At 48.4% G+C, this 16,826-nt stretch overlaps 1 protein-coding gene across 1 annotated transcript in view; it reads left to right on the top strand.

The window, feature by feature from the left end:
• The first annotated feature begins 212 nt into the window (after positions 1–212).
• Positions 213–16,826, top strand: part of LIPA (lipase A, lysosomal acid type) — a 31,905-nt gene continuing 15,291 nt past the window's right edge. The window contains exons 1-3 of the mRNA XM_082750879.1: positions 213–418; positions 3,790–3,898; positions 6,493–6,610. Coding sequence (XP_082607005.1) covers positions 3,797–3,898; positions 6,493–6,610 — 220 coding nt within the window. The 5' untranslated portion in view covers positions 213–418; positions 3,790–3,796. The remainder of the gene's footprint in view (positions 419–3,789; positions 3,899–6,492; positions 6,611–16,826) is intronic.

Raw genomic sequence — 16,826 nt, forward strand, 5'->3', positions numbered from 1 at the left:
AAAAATAAAATGTATATCAAGATCGCTTTGCATCAGGCACAACGCTAAGCGCTTTATACGAACACAGAATTTCTTTTCACTTACAGAGCCCAGAGCTCTATGCCAGGCGCAGAGGATGCGGATCATGCGGGAGAACGCCTCAGCAACCGCGAGCAGGTGCCCCTGGGGATCAGCTCTGCAGGGAGAGGGAGCCTCAGTCCCGCCGGTGCCCGCCCACGGCGCATGCTCCGTGGAGGCGCTGGGTAGGGCGGGGTCTCGGCGACACTTCCCGTTGGCCCGCAGTGCCGATTGGCGGCGCGCGCAGCCTGAGCCGGGAGGGGCACCTGCCCCCGCGTCCGACGGTCCCCGCCCCTTCAGGTGTCCAGCTCAAATAGCGGGCACTGCGGCTCTGCACAGTGGCCCGGGAGGACCGGTGCGGGTGAGTGTCGCCGGACTGCGCCGCTGGGTGCGGGTGCAACAGCTCGGCCCTCCGCGCCCCCCCCCCCAGCCCCCCACGCCCGAGCCTCTGCGTCGGGGCGGGACCCCCTGCGCTCGGCTGCGCTCGGTTCCTGACGGAACCCGCCTGGAGCACCTGCGGGCGCCTCTCCTGCGGGCCGCGTGGTCCAGGTTTCGCGGGGCTCCCCGAAGTTGCCCTTCCTTCCGTGAGAGCTCTCTGATTTCCTGGACGGGAGCGGTCGCCGATCCGCGAAGCCGCCCAGAGCCCTTGGATCGCGGTGACCTCCGGGATTCCTAATTCCCAGCCACCTTCTTCCTTTGGTTAAGCTCCCCCTTACCAGTTGGCCCTTTGCTTCCCGTGCTCGACCTGGGTGAGCTCAGCTTCGCGGAACAAGGCTTTAACGGTATTGCACCGGTATGCCACGGGAGTTAACATAGGTCGGAAGTGCTGCCGGGTGTCTGGAGCGTAGGAGAGTTTCCTGGGAGCCCCAATTATTGTTGGTGGTGTTGACACTCATTACTAGGAAGCAAAATGGGAGACTGCTTTGGGGCTTTGCTTTTCTTCAACCACCCAACTTTTGGACCGACTCCTGTCTCATTTTTCAAAATCTGTCCCGTGCATCTCCTAGGTGAGGACCCCTCTAGAGATCCTTAAGGATGCAAAGCTGAGTCAGACTCCTGCTCTGCCCTCAGGCTGGGGCGAAAGGAGAGCCAGCGCAGCACCTTCTTGCATTGTTACACTGTAGGGAGAACTGAGCTAGAACTGGCTAAGAGAGCCCAGAAAACCAGACTCCAGCCCGGAACGGGGCTTTTTCTCCGTGTACACTTCTCAGTCATCATCCTTCCGAGAATCACTTGACTAGTTGGTTGGAAGGAAACATGAACAGGGTGGCATATGCGGGTAAGGATCTTCTGCTACTAGTCTCTTGGAGCTTCTCTGCAGACAGCTGGTCCAGGTGCTGTGGGATCCGTACCCAGTGGGAAGCATCTGCTGCCGGAAGATTCTTTGTTTTAAATTTTGGGCACCACCTTTCTTTTTCCCTTTTCAATCCACTCCCTGTTTCCTAGTAAAAAAGGACTCTGGGGTGGTTGAATTATGATAAAAGGCAGGCTGGGAGTATACAGCCCTCCCCAACCACCACGGAGAGATAAAAGCTTGTGAGCAAAGGCCAGGGGAGCTCGCTTTGACAGTGCAGGTCAAGGTTACATTCCTTTCTGCCTACATGTTCAGGGTTCCTCATGGCTTTGGAGAAGCCCAAAGGACTTGCACTGGCAGAATTCACTATGGTAATCTCCTGAGAACCTATCTCTTAAGATTTGTGGAATACTCAGTTAGGCACAAGTCTGAAAAGCAGCCGTATTGTATTGACATACAAGAACAAGACTTATATTAAATGAAAACTTGTATAAATTTTGATGTCTGTATACTCCCACGAAACCATCCATACTTTCCATATAGTGAACCTGTCCATCACTCTCAAAAGATTCTTTGTGCATATCCTCTTGTAATCCTTTCCTCTTGCCCTTTTTCTTAGGCAGCCGGGGATCTGCTTTCTGTCCATAGAGATTAGGTTGCATTTTCCAGAGTATTATATAAATGGAATCATATATTTTATTCTTTTGTTGGGGGGTCTGGCTTTCATTCACTGTAATTATTTTAATATTCATCCATGTTATTGTGTGTTCATTCCTTTTTATTTCTGAGATATATATAGATATTTACATATCTATATATATCTCTCCATTTGCCCACTTGGGGTATTCAGGTTTTTCCAGTTTTTGTTTATTACACACAAACCTGTTATAAACATTTTTATACAAGTCTTTGTATGGGTATACATGCATGTATCTTTTTTTAAGTGATTATATTTTTCAAGAATGCAGGATGCCTGTGCTGTAGCTCCAGTCTTGCCTCTAACCATCCAGATTCCTTGGGAGACTCACTTTGCTTTGCCTTTAACATTCAGCCCCAAGGTCTGTGCTGTGCTGTGATTTTGCACATCACTTGTGGAAGCTAGATCATCTTTGTTGGTGGTTGGAGGGTCTCAGAAGGGGAAATGGGTGGTCTTCTATCTTGTTTCTCTTTCAGTCTCTCTTTCATTTCACTCTTTTCCTTGGATGACATATTTATTTGTTTTATTTATTTTAAAAAATTTATTATTACTCTTTTTTAACTGAAATACAGTTGACACATGTTATGTTAGTTTCAAGTGTGCAACATAGTGGTTCAACGTCTTTGTGTATTATCTTGTGTTCCCCACAAGTGTAGCTACCCTCTGTTCCAACACCATTGACTCTATTCCCTATGCTGTGCCTTTCATCCCTGTGACTTACTCATTTCACAACTGGAAGCCTGTACCTCCCACTCCCCTTCACCCATTTTGCCCTTTCCCCTACTTACTTCCCTCTGGCAGCCATCAGTTGTCTGTATTTATGGGTTTGTTTCTGCTTTTTGTTTATGTATTAATTTTTAATTTTTTATTATTTTTTATTTTTAAAAAATATTTTATTTATTTATTTGACAGAGAGAGAGAGAGAGATCACAAGTAGGCAGAGAGGCAGGCAGAGAGAGAGGGGAAAGCAGGATCCTTGCTGAGCAGACAGCCTGATGCGGGGCTCAATCCCAGGACCCTGAGATCATGACCTGAGCAGAAGGCAGAAGCTTCACCCACTGAGCCACCCAGGCGCCCCTGTTTATTCATTTTTTAGATCGCACATACATATGGAATCATATGGCATTTGTCTTCTCAGTCTGGCTTACTTCACTTAGTCTAATATTTAGGTGACAAATATGAATCCTGATGTGTAATTCTGGACAAGAACAGAAATAGACAGTGGGAGGCAAGAACTAATACTCAGCTTAAAAATGAGAACTTAAAAGTGTTTAAATCGCAGTGAGAGGGGAAAAGGTGGGTGGCTCTCAGGATCTGGAATTTTGTGGATCTTCCTCTTTTCTTCAGGCTATTGTCTTCTAAGTCCTCTTCTCCATTTTTTCTCCAGAACAGTTTGGTGAACCTCATGGTGAGAGGGTGAGTGGATATGCTGGGCTCCAGAGGTCACATGAAAACTGGTGGTGGCAAGTGGGGGCATTTCCTAGTAAAAGAATAACTTTTTTGTTTGTTTGTTTCTGATGTGGCTGGAGTCCTCTGTTTCCTATTTGCATTTCCTAGTAAAAAAATAATTTTTTTGTTTGTTTGTTTCTGATGTGGCTGGAGTCCTCTGTTTCCTATTTGCCCTTGACCTGAGGTTTACTTGCCCTAAACCTGGTTCAGAACTTTTTATGGGAGCATTCATATACCAACATCATCTGTGTAGTGAAATTCAGACCAAATAACACTAGGCTATTTTCTACAGAAGGAAAATGCAGCTCCTGGGATTGGTGGTCTGTTTGGTCCTTGGGACCCTGCATTCTGAGGTGTCCGGAGACAGTCTGGATCTGGATCCGGAGACAAATATGAATGTGGTAAGTTTCTTAAAGTCTCAAGGATGCTTTTAAAATGCTTCTGTGATGGGGCGCCTGGGTGGCTCAGTGGGTTAAGGCCTCTGCCCTCGGCTCAGGTCATGATCTCAGGGTCCTGGGATCAAGCCCCGTGTGTGTGTCTTGGGCTCTCTTCTCAGTGGGGAGCCTGCTTCCTGTCCTTTCTCTCTGCCTGCCTCTTTGCCTACTTGTGATCTCTCTGTCTCTGTCAGATAAATAAATAAAGTCTTTAAAATGCTTCTGTGACAGATGTCGAGGATTTTTTGCAATTCTATTACGTGGGTTACATGAAGCCACAAACTAATCTCTTTATATAGTATTGCACTTTTCACGTTCTCTGAATCTTAGATTCAGTTTGCTGACTTACCCCCAGGTAATGTGTATTTTTTAAATTTTTAAATTTTTTATTTTTTATAAACATATGATATATTTTTATCCCTAGGGGTACAGGTCTGTGAATCGCCAGGTGTATACACTTCACAGCACTCACCAAAGCACATACCCTCCCCAATGTCCATAACCCCACCCCCCTTCTCCCAACTCCCCTCCCCCCAGCAACCCTAAGTTTGTTTTGTGAGATTAAGAGTTACTTATGGTTTGTCTCCCTCCCAATCCCATCTTGTTTCATTTATTCTTCTCCTACCCCCTTAAGCCCCCATGTTGCATCACCACTTCCTCATATCAGGGAGATCATATGATAGTTGTCTTTCTCCACTTGACTTATTTCGCTAAGCATGATATGCTGTAGTTCCATCCACGTTGTCGCAAATGGCAAAATTTCATTTCTTTTGACGGCTGCATAGTATTCCATTGAGAGGATGCGGAGAAAGGGGAACCCTCCTACACTGTTAGTGGGAATGCAAGCTGGTGCAACCACTCTGGAAAACAGCATGGAGGTTCCTCAAAATGTTGAAAATAGAACTGCCCTATGACCCAGCAATTGCACTACTGGGTATTTACCCTAAGGATACAAACATAGTGATCCGAAGGGGCACGTGCACCTGAATGTTTATAGCAGCAATGTCCACAATAGCCAAACTATGGAAAGAACCTAGATGTCCATCAACAGATGAATGGATCAAGAAGATGTGGTATATATACACAATGGTAATGTGTTTTTTATGAACTGCACTTAACTGTTAAAACTACATATTTCTTAATGCAGGAAAAGAAAATTTTATAAGTTCATTTCATTTTTAAGTTAACTGAATTTGTTGAAAGAACGATAAAAATGTAGCAAGACTTGCCAAGAGTGTTACTACCAACTGCTGCTTTTATAATACCTTGAACAAGGAGTGTGATAGCAATGTCCAGGGAATACGGTTCGATACAAAAACCAAAATAATCTGAAAATTTTTTTTGTTAGAACCAATAAACAATATAATTTGTTGAGTAATTGTTGAGTAATTTCAAAGTTACTAATCGTAGGTAAACTATAAAACCGGGAAATACCTCGTTTAGGCATAAAATATTGGGAAAATGCAAATGACTAAAGAAAGTAACTATTTTTTAGAATTGTTACTTCCTTTAGAGAGAGAGTGAGAGAGTGAGCATGGTGGGGAGGAGCACAGGGAGAGGGAGAGAAAGAATCTTAAGCAGATTCCACGCCCGGTGAGGAGCCGGATGCTGGCCTCGATCTCCCCACCCTGAGGTCATGACCTGAACTGAAATCAAGAGTTGGGCACTTAACTGACTGAGCACCCAGATGCCCCCAAAATAGCTACTTTGAAGCAGATGATGGCAGTGACCCCACTGAAGAATCAAGGCCCTCTTAGAGGCAGATAAATCCATAGTGAGTCGAGAATTTAATCAGGGTCTTAAGGTCAAGGTTTACTTCTCGTCCCCAATTTTTTTCTTTTATTCCTCCCCCTCCTTTGAAGTTTTTTTTTTTTTTAAACTATAAGAATGATACAATTAAATTCTTCCAAATACTTGGGCTAGAGAGGATAGTGAGCACTCAATTACATTAAATCTAGATCATCGAATTCTCCATATCCCACCGAGCTCCCGATTAACCCTTGCTCCTTGGACTGGAGAAGTGATTTTGATCATACTTTCCTGTTTCTCTTCTCTTCTCGTTCTTCAGCTCTCCCTTGCCATTGTGCATTCTAGTAGTGTCCTCTGCTAGCATTCGCTTATTAGTTCATTGATGAAAATGGATTGGTGCTATGCTCTGTTTCCCAGGACAGGACCTCTTAAAATGAAGATAGTGGTAGATTGTGATATTAGCTGGCATATTTAGAAAAGAAAGAAAGAAAGAACTGTGTTTATTTGTGAAGCGAGGATGGAAACAGAGAGGCCCAAAGCAGTGGTGAAATCAGACACATTTGGTGTCTAACATGCTTGAATGTCGAAACCAAGGGTAAGCACATGCCTGTCAGTGGGACAGGCGGATAAAACAGGTGGGGATTTATTCTTGGATGGAATGTGCTGCTTGACGGAGCACACTAAAATTTCAGTAACAACTTTTCTTAAAGCCTGGAGAATGTCTGCTGACATCTTGTCTTCTTTGCCTGCTAATGTGGGAAGAACTTGTCCCATTCTGTCCAGAGATTTTCCAATATTCTTTCTCTCCATAGAGTGAAATTATCGTTCACTGGGGTTTCCCTAGTGAGGAGCACTTCATCGAGACAGAAGACGGATATATTCTTTGCCTTCACCGTATCCCTCATGGGAGAAAGAACAATTCTGCCAAAGGTATGGGTGTTTCCGTGGTGAGGCAGGCACACTCGGTGTGGCTGGAATTTGGCTGGTTTTCATGTCTGTGACCAGGTTGAGATTTAACCTGGAAGCATTGAAATGGGGTTATTTTTTAGGCCAAAGTACTAAAAGTGTCACATGTACGCAAGGTCTATAAAAATACTTCTTGGAAAGAACCAAGGACGAGTTGTCTTAGTTCAGGTTTTGCTTAAGGATTCAGAAGTCAGTTTTATTTGAGGATATGCTGAAATCACTTTCTTTGTTGTAAGAAAGCATCTTATTCCTGAAATGTTTTGAGCACTAAGGAGATAGCTTTTGGTGGTTGAAAATTAATTGATTGAATAGGCAAGGTATTCACATGGTTCAAAACTTTAAAGGAAATAAAAAGCCGTACGGTGAAATCTTCCCTCCTATCTCGCTGTTCACCTCCCCGGGTCTGTGTGCATCCTTCTAAAATCTCTTGAATTTCTTTAGAAACAAATATAAACATAGTGATTCTTTTCCCCTACTTCTGTTTTAATGCAAAAGCTGGAGTATAATGCATATTCTTTTGTTCATTGAATTTTTTACTTAATATTTTGGAGATCTTTCCATATAGTACATAGAAGACTTCACCGTTCAGTTCTGCAGACACAGGGCGTTCTGTCGCACAAGTTGTACCGTGACTTATTTAATAGAGATCCTAGGGATGGGCATTTGGGCTGTTTATAGTCTTCTGGTAGAAGACAGATCTTGCTGCTGAAAATTACCTTGTATGGGTACAAGTTTGTTTATAAGATCCACTTCCAGAAATGAAATTTTTGAGCCAGAGGATGTTGTTTACATTTGTGATTTTGATAGATACTGGTAAATTGCTTTCCACGCGGTCTTGTTCTAGTAGTTGCTCTCACCTCGCTAGCAATATATGAAAGTTCGTAAAGCTTTGGAGATGTGCATTTATCTTCCCATAGCAAAACTGCAGTTTCCAGTTCAGATTAATGAATTTCTAGACAGACTACTTGAAATTGTTAAACATATGTCCGAATAAGGATCTCATCCCCATTCAATCATCTTTCCAGACTTACCTTATTCTTTACCATTTGCTCTTTCTGGAGCTTTTCCTTGGAAAACTGAGATGGACATGAAGGAAATTTGATGACGAGCTGTTCTTCAACTAACATTGTATGTGAGCAGAAGGGCCTTTTTGCCTCAATTTCTTCTCTAATTATTATTCAAAGCAAACTAAAAGCCTATGGTTAACATGAGCTTTGTAGTGTTATTCTTTATTTTCTTTCTTTCTTTTTTTTTTAAGATTTTATTTATTTATTTGACAGACAGAGATCACAAGTAGACAGAGAGGCAGGCAGAGAGAGAGGGAGAAGCAGGCTCCCCGCTGAAGCAGAAAGCACGACACAGGACTTGATCCAAGGAACCTAAGATCATGACCTGAGCTGAAGGCAGACACTTAACCCACTGAGTCACCCAGGGACCCCTATTCTTTTTTTTTCTTAATATAGTCTGCTTTGTCTATTTTTTCTCCCCAAAATTCTGACTATAAGAAGGCATTTCATAATGCTGAAGAAGCTGAGATAACCAGTGCTCTTCTTGAAATTTCCTTCCTCATTCTTGAGATGTTTATGGTTTCACATATGTTATTAAGCTCCTTCTTGAGTGTTGTAAAAATGAGTAGTGAGCTGTAGTGAGGGCTTCTATCTTTTTTTCTTACTCAAACACATATAATGTATACTTTATTCCAGTGTGAACATCTGATCTTCCCTTTTTTTTAGTAAAAAAAAGGGGGGGGGAGATTATCTTTGATTTCAGATTCTATATATAGAAGAATATGTACAGATATCATTTCTCTTAAAAGTGGTTCATTGGCTCATAGAATTAGTAACGTGAGTCACTGTTAAAAGAAGCCCTGCTTGTGTTCCCTCTCTTGCTGTGTCTCTCTCTGTCAAATAAATACATAAAATCTTAAAAAAAAAAAAAAGTTTGGTAAAAACATGCTTAGAGAACACCACCCCCATCCCAGTCCCCATGCTTCTCTCTCCCAACTGTTAGAGCAGAGGATGCCGCCTGCCAAACTTACGTGGGGACAAACGTCCGTACTCCTGCAGGGGAAGCACTGTGCTCCCCAAGGTGGGGGAAGTGAGCCCGAGTCTGGATGTGCTCCCGGTGGCAGGAAGGAACCAAGAGGGCTCAACGTGAGATCTGCCTCCGCGGCCACAGACGCCCACGTGATTTCGCCTCTGTGTGTCTTGGGATCTTCACCTGAAGCAAGGTTGATTGGCTGGGATGATCCCCAAGGTCCCTTTTAGTCTTGGTCCCTCTGGTTCTATGGTTTCTAGTCCCTCCTCTGTTGTTGTCATTGGCAGGCATGCACGCTGCTGGGTCGGGGATACCCTTGGTCTCCAGAATGCGGAGCACAGGCAGAAAGCTCTCTGACTCTGGTGGCCACGAGAGGTCCCCACCTGCTCCCTGTGCCCTGCGGAGGTCTCCTTGTCAGCGCTGTTACTTTGGCTCACGGAAGCTGAACAGACAAAAATAATTCCCAAGAGTCCCTGACACCCAACGTGGAGCTCCTCCTCTCGTTCGTGCCCCTCCCCTGACTTCCTCCTTTCCTAAGAACACCGTAGTCCTCCCAGTGATCCTGCCCTGGACGCTGCAGAATCGGTCTTGCCTCGGGGCCTCGAGCAGCCCCCGGGTCCTCCCTCGGCCGCCGGGTCGTGGGTCACGCGGCCCCAGTGCCTCTCTGCGCACGCGCACTCGGCAGGGCCGCCGCCCGGCTTGCGCGATCGGGAGCATTTCACCAGACGCGCGGAGTCAGCTCACCACCCCGGAGAGGAGGCTTCAGCCACTTTCGTTTTGGAGGTTTGCCGTGTATCAGAAAAGGGAAGAATTTCAACACAAAAATTGTTCTTTAAGACACTAATGCTTTTGCTCCACCCACATATGATGCCCTGCATCTCTGCTGGTTATAGGGCATTGCAGGGTACCTTGAACTGTTTCCTTATTAACTGGGGAGACTTACCCCTTTTCAGTAGTTTTCTCCATTTCTGTGCTCTCCGGCGATGCGGCGCGACCTGAGTTGAAGCCGTGGGGTAGTGTCTTCGAGGCCGTCGCCCTGGTCCTCGGATCGTACTGAGCACCTCACTTAGAGATCACCTTTGGCCTTTATGGTCCCAGGGTTTGGCCACGTGGTTCCTCCTCCTCTCCCCGGTCTCCTCAGTCTTCTGTAGTTTTGCAAGAGGAAGCTTCTTCGAGCCCAGAGGTCGTTATAGGGTAGGACCACTCAGCCATCCTCAGGGCCCTCACACACGAAGTGACCTTCCTTTACTGAACCTTCTGTTTCTCCGTTGTCTGGACCGTTCGCACCACAGAACCCTGAGGCTCCCCTGGGGATGGGCAGGGTCTGTGTCTGCTCCTGGCAGAGGAGACCTCAGGCCTGTCGGTGGCCAGCCAGGTGGACTCATTAGCGAAGGAGCCTTCATCACTTATGGTCTGTCCGGGTTTAAGCTGACACGTCAGCCCAGCTACGAGTACCTGAAGTCGTGTCTGCTGTAGGAGTGAATCTCAAAGAGTGAGTCTTGGGCACTCGGAAATCCGAGTGAGGCGTTCCCGCTCTGCAGAGCCGCCTGGACTTCAGCGGGCGACAGCTGCCTCTCGGATGCCGCGCACCCTGCCCACCACCTTCATAAAAACCGTTCTTTCCCTCCCACCAGGTCCAGCCTAACTGGCGGCTCTCCTGGATTGCTTGAGCGGGAAGGAGACGTTGTTCCTCTGAACTCCCCAGCCCCTCACTAACACCGCTCTGGACGCGCTTTCCTTCTTCTGCCTTGGGAGGGTCTCACTTCCGTCCTTCCTCTCAGTCTGTCATCTACGTGTCCCTCAGCACAGTTGGCAGCACCGTGCCCTCTGCCTGGCTAGGCTGACTGAGAGAGTTCAGAATCGGGGTTCTTAATGGCATGAAAGCAAGCACCATCTCTCGAGCGAAATGGCACCAAACCCTATGCACACACATGTATTCCCTACGTGTGTAGAGTGTGTATGGATCCGGTAAAGGATACGCTGATTTAGACGATCATTTGCCTGTCTGGTCAGACCCCTGCCAACTGGTCAGCTTGGAACACCTCTTCAGAAAGCTCCTAGCGGCCCATGGAACCTCTGTGTGTGCTTCTCGGGGTTACGCCAACGTCTGTCAAGTGTTGAGTTACCCCCGCCCTGTACTGACTCCAAAAGGGAATTGAAATTCAGAAATTCATCCTTAATAGGGAAGTGGTACTCTTTTCACATGCTCAGCCTTATTCCAGAAAGTCATGGGATGTTAGTGGCACTAGAAGGATCGCAAGGCCCCATGTGAGCCGAGGGTTCGGAGAGTTTTGCATTTTTAACATACCTCCTTGTGCATTCCAAGGTATAGTCCTTGGGTTCTGGAGCCTGTGTGCTAAATGAACACACTCGTTTTCCTGTGTGAGAGAGAAAGACTTTGGCTTTAAGGCAAAGAATAGTAGCCCAGCCAGTCTAACCCCAGAGCCAGTGTTCTTTGGACTAGAGGATGTGACCTTATGTAACAAGTATTGAGCAAGTTGATCCCATGATAATTAGATTTTTATTTTAGTTAAGTAAAACAAGGAAATGCATACTGTCTTGCCTAAAATAGAACAGCGACTACAACAAGGCAGACTTCTTGCCTAACTGGGAAATGTATTGTTCATAAAAATTGTCAAAGCATCTACAGTGGGTTATTTATATCATATTGTGGATATACATACATACATGCATACATGCAGATATGATACATACGAAGTCTGATAGGATTTATGGTAGGTATCTGGTGGCCTAATGAGTGAAATGGTGTTCTGGGACATGAGTAATCATCTTCAGGCAGTTTGAACTTCACCTTGCAAAGACACCCCAAAGACGGTTTGCCCCTTGAGCTCTTTAGGTCATAACTGAAAATTCACGGTCTGGCTTATGAATTAGATCTTTGGACAGAAAGGCTATTGACTTGTATTCTCCTTTGATTGTTACAGGATTCTATTTATGGATTTTCTGTTCTTCTCTTCTACGTAGTTCCTGAAGGAAACGTCTCTCTGAGTAAATACTGTGTTCCAACAGACTTCCCAGAGCCCTGGGTGGGCCGACACGTAATTCCTTGCCTCCCAGCAACACTGGCCAGATGTAGGGTCATGACTGGGTGCCCTGGCTTGTGGACTCTGACCAACTGAACTCCCAACGAGCTGTGCTTGGCTCTGATGGCTCGCCAGGTAGTGGATTCCGTTCATACCTTTGCCTCCCAGAGCGGCATGAGCCAGTGAGACCTCCAGCTATCTCCTCCCCTGTGCTGGTTGGGACAGGAGCAGAGAGTCAGGCTAGAAGGGGAAGAGAGTGTCCTTTTAGCATCTTGCTCTCCTGTACCCTCCCCGTCTTGCTCCCGGTTAACTGGTCTCACCTACCAGTTCTCAATCCCCACCCTCCTCAGCCTCCTGGTCACTTCTTCAGGGAGCACTCCCCAGGCACTCGTTCTCGTGGCTCCCTGGGTATGTCCTTCCCAGCACCGAGGGCAGGAAGACCATAGGTCATGACAGATTATGTAGGTGACGGTGTACGTGATTTCTACTTCACTAGACTGGAAGCTCTTTGAGGCTGAAGCGGCTTCTGATGTTTGATCGTCACTGCAGCCAAGGCTTCGGTGTCTCCCAGAGCTCCTCTGGGGCCGGGCCCTCCTGGGACGCGGCAGAGCAGGGCATCCATGGCCAAGCCGTGCTGGTGGAGGACTCGGTCCTGCTAGCTCAGAGCCAGCCACAGGTGCAGGTGGGGGCATCCTGCACTGGGCGTGGAATCTGAGGCCGGACCCCTTGTGTGTGTGCAGACGGTGAGGGAGCGTGTTTGCGTCCCCGGCCTGGGGTTTATGTTCCTGCTCTACTACCATAACCAGGTGTGTGACCTTGGCAGTTTACATAATTAACCTCTTCATCTACTAACCAGGAAGAATAACACACATTTCATGGGGTCCTGTGAAAATTAGGTGCAAGGAGACCCATAAAACATCTTGTGTGGTACACTTGAAGCTCTAGTTTCTGTTTTTAATGGGAAAAGAAAAGACACTTTCTAGTCACTTTGTCTGCTTCCTCAGTAGTGAGCACCTCCGACAGGGAAGGTGTGATCATGGAATGTTTATATCCCCCTGAATTCCTGTGTTGAACTCTAGCACCCGATGTGGTGGTGTTCAGAGGTAGGGCCTCTGGGAAGTGACTCTGGGTGAATGGGATTTGTGCCCTTCTAGGAAAGAGACCCTAGGGAGCTCCCCTGCCCCTTTTGTGAGGACACAGTGAAAATACAACTGTCTGTGAGCCAGGAGGGGGTCCCCAGAAGACACCAGATCAGCCAGAGCCTCCATCTTGGACTTCGCAGCCTCCGAAAGCATGGATAGAATTTCTCTTGTTCCGAAGCCATGCGGCCTGTGGTTTTCTGTCATAGCAGCCCGAATGTGTGGATGCGGAATGTAGTCTACACTGTAAGAAAAGGAGAAAGATGTCTGTGTCAGGATTTGTGGGCTGCGCACAGACGGCACTGAAGGGAGAGGGAGCGAGAGAGGAGTGACTGTGTCTGGGGCTGAGAGTCCCCGTGCCTGGCCACTGCCTCGTGGCGCACGTGCATCTCTGGGCCTCTCCATTCCTTCTGCTCACGGAGTGTTTGGATGTAGCTGGGTAATTCCCGGCATCCGACCAACGGTGAGACTGCGTGAACGCAAGGCACCATAGCGCGAAGCCCCCCAGAGGCAGGCGGTGGCCTGGCGAGGGACAGACAGAGCCCAAAGGCAGCTTTGTGTGCACCTGAGTTTGGTTCCCAGCACCACGGCGTGCCGGCCGTGTGCGCGCTGGGGTGAGAGCTTCTCTCTGGGCTCGGAGTCTCCATCTGTCAGGCGGGGGGAGTGGGTCAGAGGCCCTGTGCCCTCTGAGTACACAGTAGGCTAATAAGGCGGCACCCCGGAGAGTGCGAACGGTGGGGTGTGCTTTCTTTCTTGACTTCACCCATTCCTTCGCTATGGCATTAGTTCCACAGTCTCCCTGAGCCAGCAGCATGTGCCGGACTCCGCATGGGGTGCTGGGGACGCTGCCGGGGTTCACTTGGCCCAGATCTCTGGCCTCACATTGTTCAGTGACCACGGAGGCTGTGGCTGGTCGGGGGAGGTTGGGTGGTTCTGCAGCCTGCCCTGAGATCTGAGCACGGTTGTGTCCCCTCCTGCAGAGGGTCACCCCTCTTCAGCAGGGCGACCTCAGAATGTGAGCGATCAGGCTTTCTGAGCACTTCCTGGGGAGGGGCCTTGGTGGGGAAGTGAGTTCACACACACCTCTATCCCTGTTACGGGTGAGGAAACCAGGGCTGTAGGGTGTGGTGAGCTTGCCGGTGCTAGGGCAGCGGGCTTAGGACCAGGCTCCTACCCACGCAGCCCTGGGGATGCTGGCAGTGCCCCAATAAAGCCACGGTGTGGGAGGTGCCCTGTGTAGGTGATCTGTGCATGGCTTCTGTCGTGGAAATTCCTGCTTTGGAGATGAGCTCCTCCTCCTCATTCTCTCCAGTGACTCTAAGCATTATGACCAAGGCTTCCCACTACTATTTGCTGATCGAGCTTGTGGCTGTGTTTGGAGGCCAACGCCTCAAGCCATGTTAAGGGCAGGAATTCACTCCATTGTCCCTTGCTTTGAATAAACGGAGGTCTGCTCTTCATAATCCTGGAGAAGGAGCTCTGCAACGACCTCCAGGGCCTGTCCCATGTCAGCCAGGGATCTCCGGGTCTGACCTCTCTCTGGCCAATTTAGGCAGCGTGTTCTCGGGGCCAGGCTGGTGGAGCTGAGGGCGGCCATGCTTCCCTTTGGATGAAGCCGCCTTGAACCCAGCTGTGCGTGGGCTGCCTCAGAAGAGCAGATGGAACCTGCCAAGAATACATCCTTGCCGGCTCTGCCCCTGGAGTTCCTGGTCCCCCAGGTCGGGAGCTGGGCCAGAAACGTGTGGTGTTGAAGTGCTCCAGGTGAGTCTGGCAGGCAGCCAGTTCTAGAGAAGGGTGCTTGGCTTGCTTCGAAGTGGCTGGGTTCACACAGAATACTTGTAAGCACACCTCTTTCCCCTGCCACGTTATTCTTTAACGACACGGGTGTTTTTTGGAGTAGGGGTTAAAGCAGTGACTTTGGGATGAGAAGAGCTTGGGTGAGTGTGTAGGTCACTTAAGCGCCCTCTCCCTGCAGGCATCCGTTCCCTTATGGGTAGCATGGGGGTGGGTGTTCGCGTCTCTGCTGTGACAGCATAATCCATGTGGCACGCAGCACCAGATCCGTGATCGGGAGCCATTGTGACAAATATCGGTAAGCGCTGAAATTAACCCGATGCTAGAAGGCTGGCTGCAGTCTAGCGTGAGTAGCTGGGGAAGGTTCAGAAGTCTCTGGTGACCTGAATTCTGTCTCAGGGATGGTCGGTGCTGGCCCCGGACTTCGGGCTTGTGCACAGTTGGGGGCTGACTTTGCTGGGTCAGAAGCTCGCTCCAATTGTCCGGTCCCGTGGATGGTTGCAGGGGCTCTGAAACCAGGGGCGATTCTGACTCTGCATTCCTCCATGCGACACGGCGGCAGTGTGTGTGCGCTGTAAGCATGTCCTCGTGGCCCCTCTGTCTCTAATCTGCCGTGGCACAGGAGCAGGAGTAGGGGGAGCCCATAGGTGACTCGTAGCCTACCTTCTAGGCTATTCTGGAAGGTTTTAGGTCATGCAGGCTCCTTCCAAAGCAGCAAGGAGCCCAGCCTCTCTCTTCCTTAGGCCCGAAGACATACTCCCACCTGTCTGTTCTGGTTCGGGGTTGCTGTCTATAGGGAGATTCCTTAGCCATACTGTGGATCAAAACACTATAGCTCTATTGTCTTACAGTTCTGGAGGTCAGAGGTCCTAAGACAAAGACACTGGTAGGGCTGCATTCCCTCTGGAGGTTCTAGGGGAAAATCTGTTTTCTTGCTTTTCCCAGCATCGTGAAGCTGCCCACACGCCTTGGCTTCTGACCCCATGCCCCACCTTCAAAGCCAGCAGCAAAGCATCTTCTACCAGTCTTTCTCTCTCTTGCCCTCTCTTGTTCTCTCTGGCTCTCCTGGCTCCCATTTAGAAGGACCCCTGCTAATCCAGGGTGCTCGCTCCGTCTCACAATCTTTAATCACATCTGCAAAGCCCCTTTTACAATGTAAGCTGATACAGTTACAGGTTCTGGGAATTAGGATGTGGACACATCTGGGGGTCCAGTATTTTAGCCCACCACCCAGTTGTTTGGTGATAAAGCATGCAAGGTGCTTGGCATGGCGCCTAACACAGTCTTCACTTAGTATGTTCCTGCTGTAACCGTGATTATGTTATCCTGGCTAAGGGATGCCCTTGATTGTATCTTTCTTCACAGTGCTTGTGTTCTGATAATATTTTATGACCTTTGTGTATTTATTATGATTATGAGCGACTATTATTCGTTGACCTTTACTGTGTATCAACTGTGGCACGATTCCTGCTTTGGAAAGTAGCACTTAGACTTTAAGAGGTTGAGTAAATTTTACAAGCGTTCACAACTAGTGAGAACCAAGGTTTGTTTTATGCCAACACCTGACCTTGGTGACCTCATTTTGTTGTCCTTATGCTTCTTGGACTCAGCTGATTTCACCCTGTTGGAGCACAGTGGACGCCTGACCACACAGCGCCTGGTGGAGAAGGCCAGGGCCTTGGGAGGCAGGAGGGTCTTTCCCACGCACAGTCTGCTTCCTCCTGCGAGACTGTGGGCTCAGCACATCTGTTTTCAGAGCCTGAAATCCCCTCCTTGCTTCCACCCACATTTGGACCAAGTCATGCAGCACACTCCTCGCACCGGCTCTGAGCTATTGAGGTGACTTTTGGCCCTCTCTGGGGGGATGGGCTTCTAGGCCCTCTCCTCAGCCCCCAGCTCTCCCAGAGCTAGTCTGAGACCAACAGGCCAGCTCGGGGCACAGCCAAGGAGCCAGCCCTTGTCCCATTGTGTTAGTTTGTCACTCAGACAGAGCAGACCGTAGGTGCTGGAGTGTGTGGCCTGGGCCAGGGCTTGGGCACCCTCCCTGAGCCGGGGAGACTGGCTACCGCGTCCCTATCTCCTTCTCTGTGCCTCCATCCACCCAAAATTACTTTCTTCCAAGCACCCAGTCTAGCTGCCTCCCAGATAAGTTTCCCTCTTCTCTAG

Source organism: Mustela nivalis, assembly GCF_964662115.1.
Source record: "Mustela nivalis genome assembly, contig: HAP1_SCAFFOLD_1990, whole genome shotgun sequence".
Lineage (NCBI taxonomy): Eukaryota > Metazoa > Chordata > Mammalia > Carnivora > Mustelidae > Mustela > Mustela nivalis.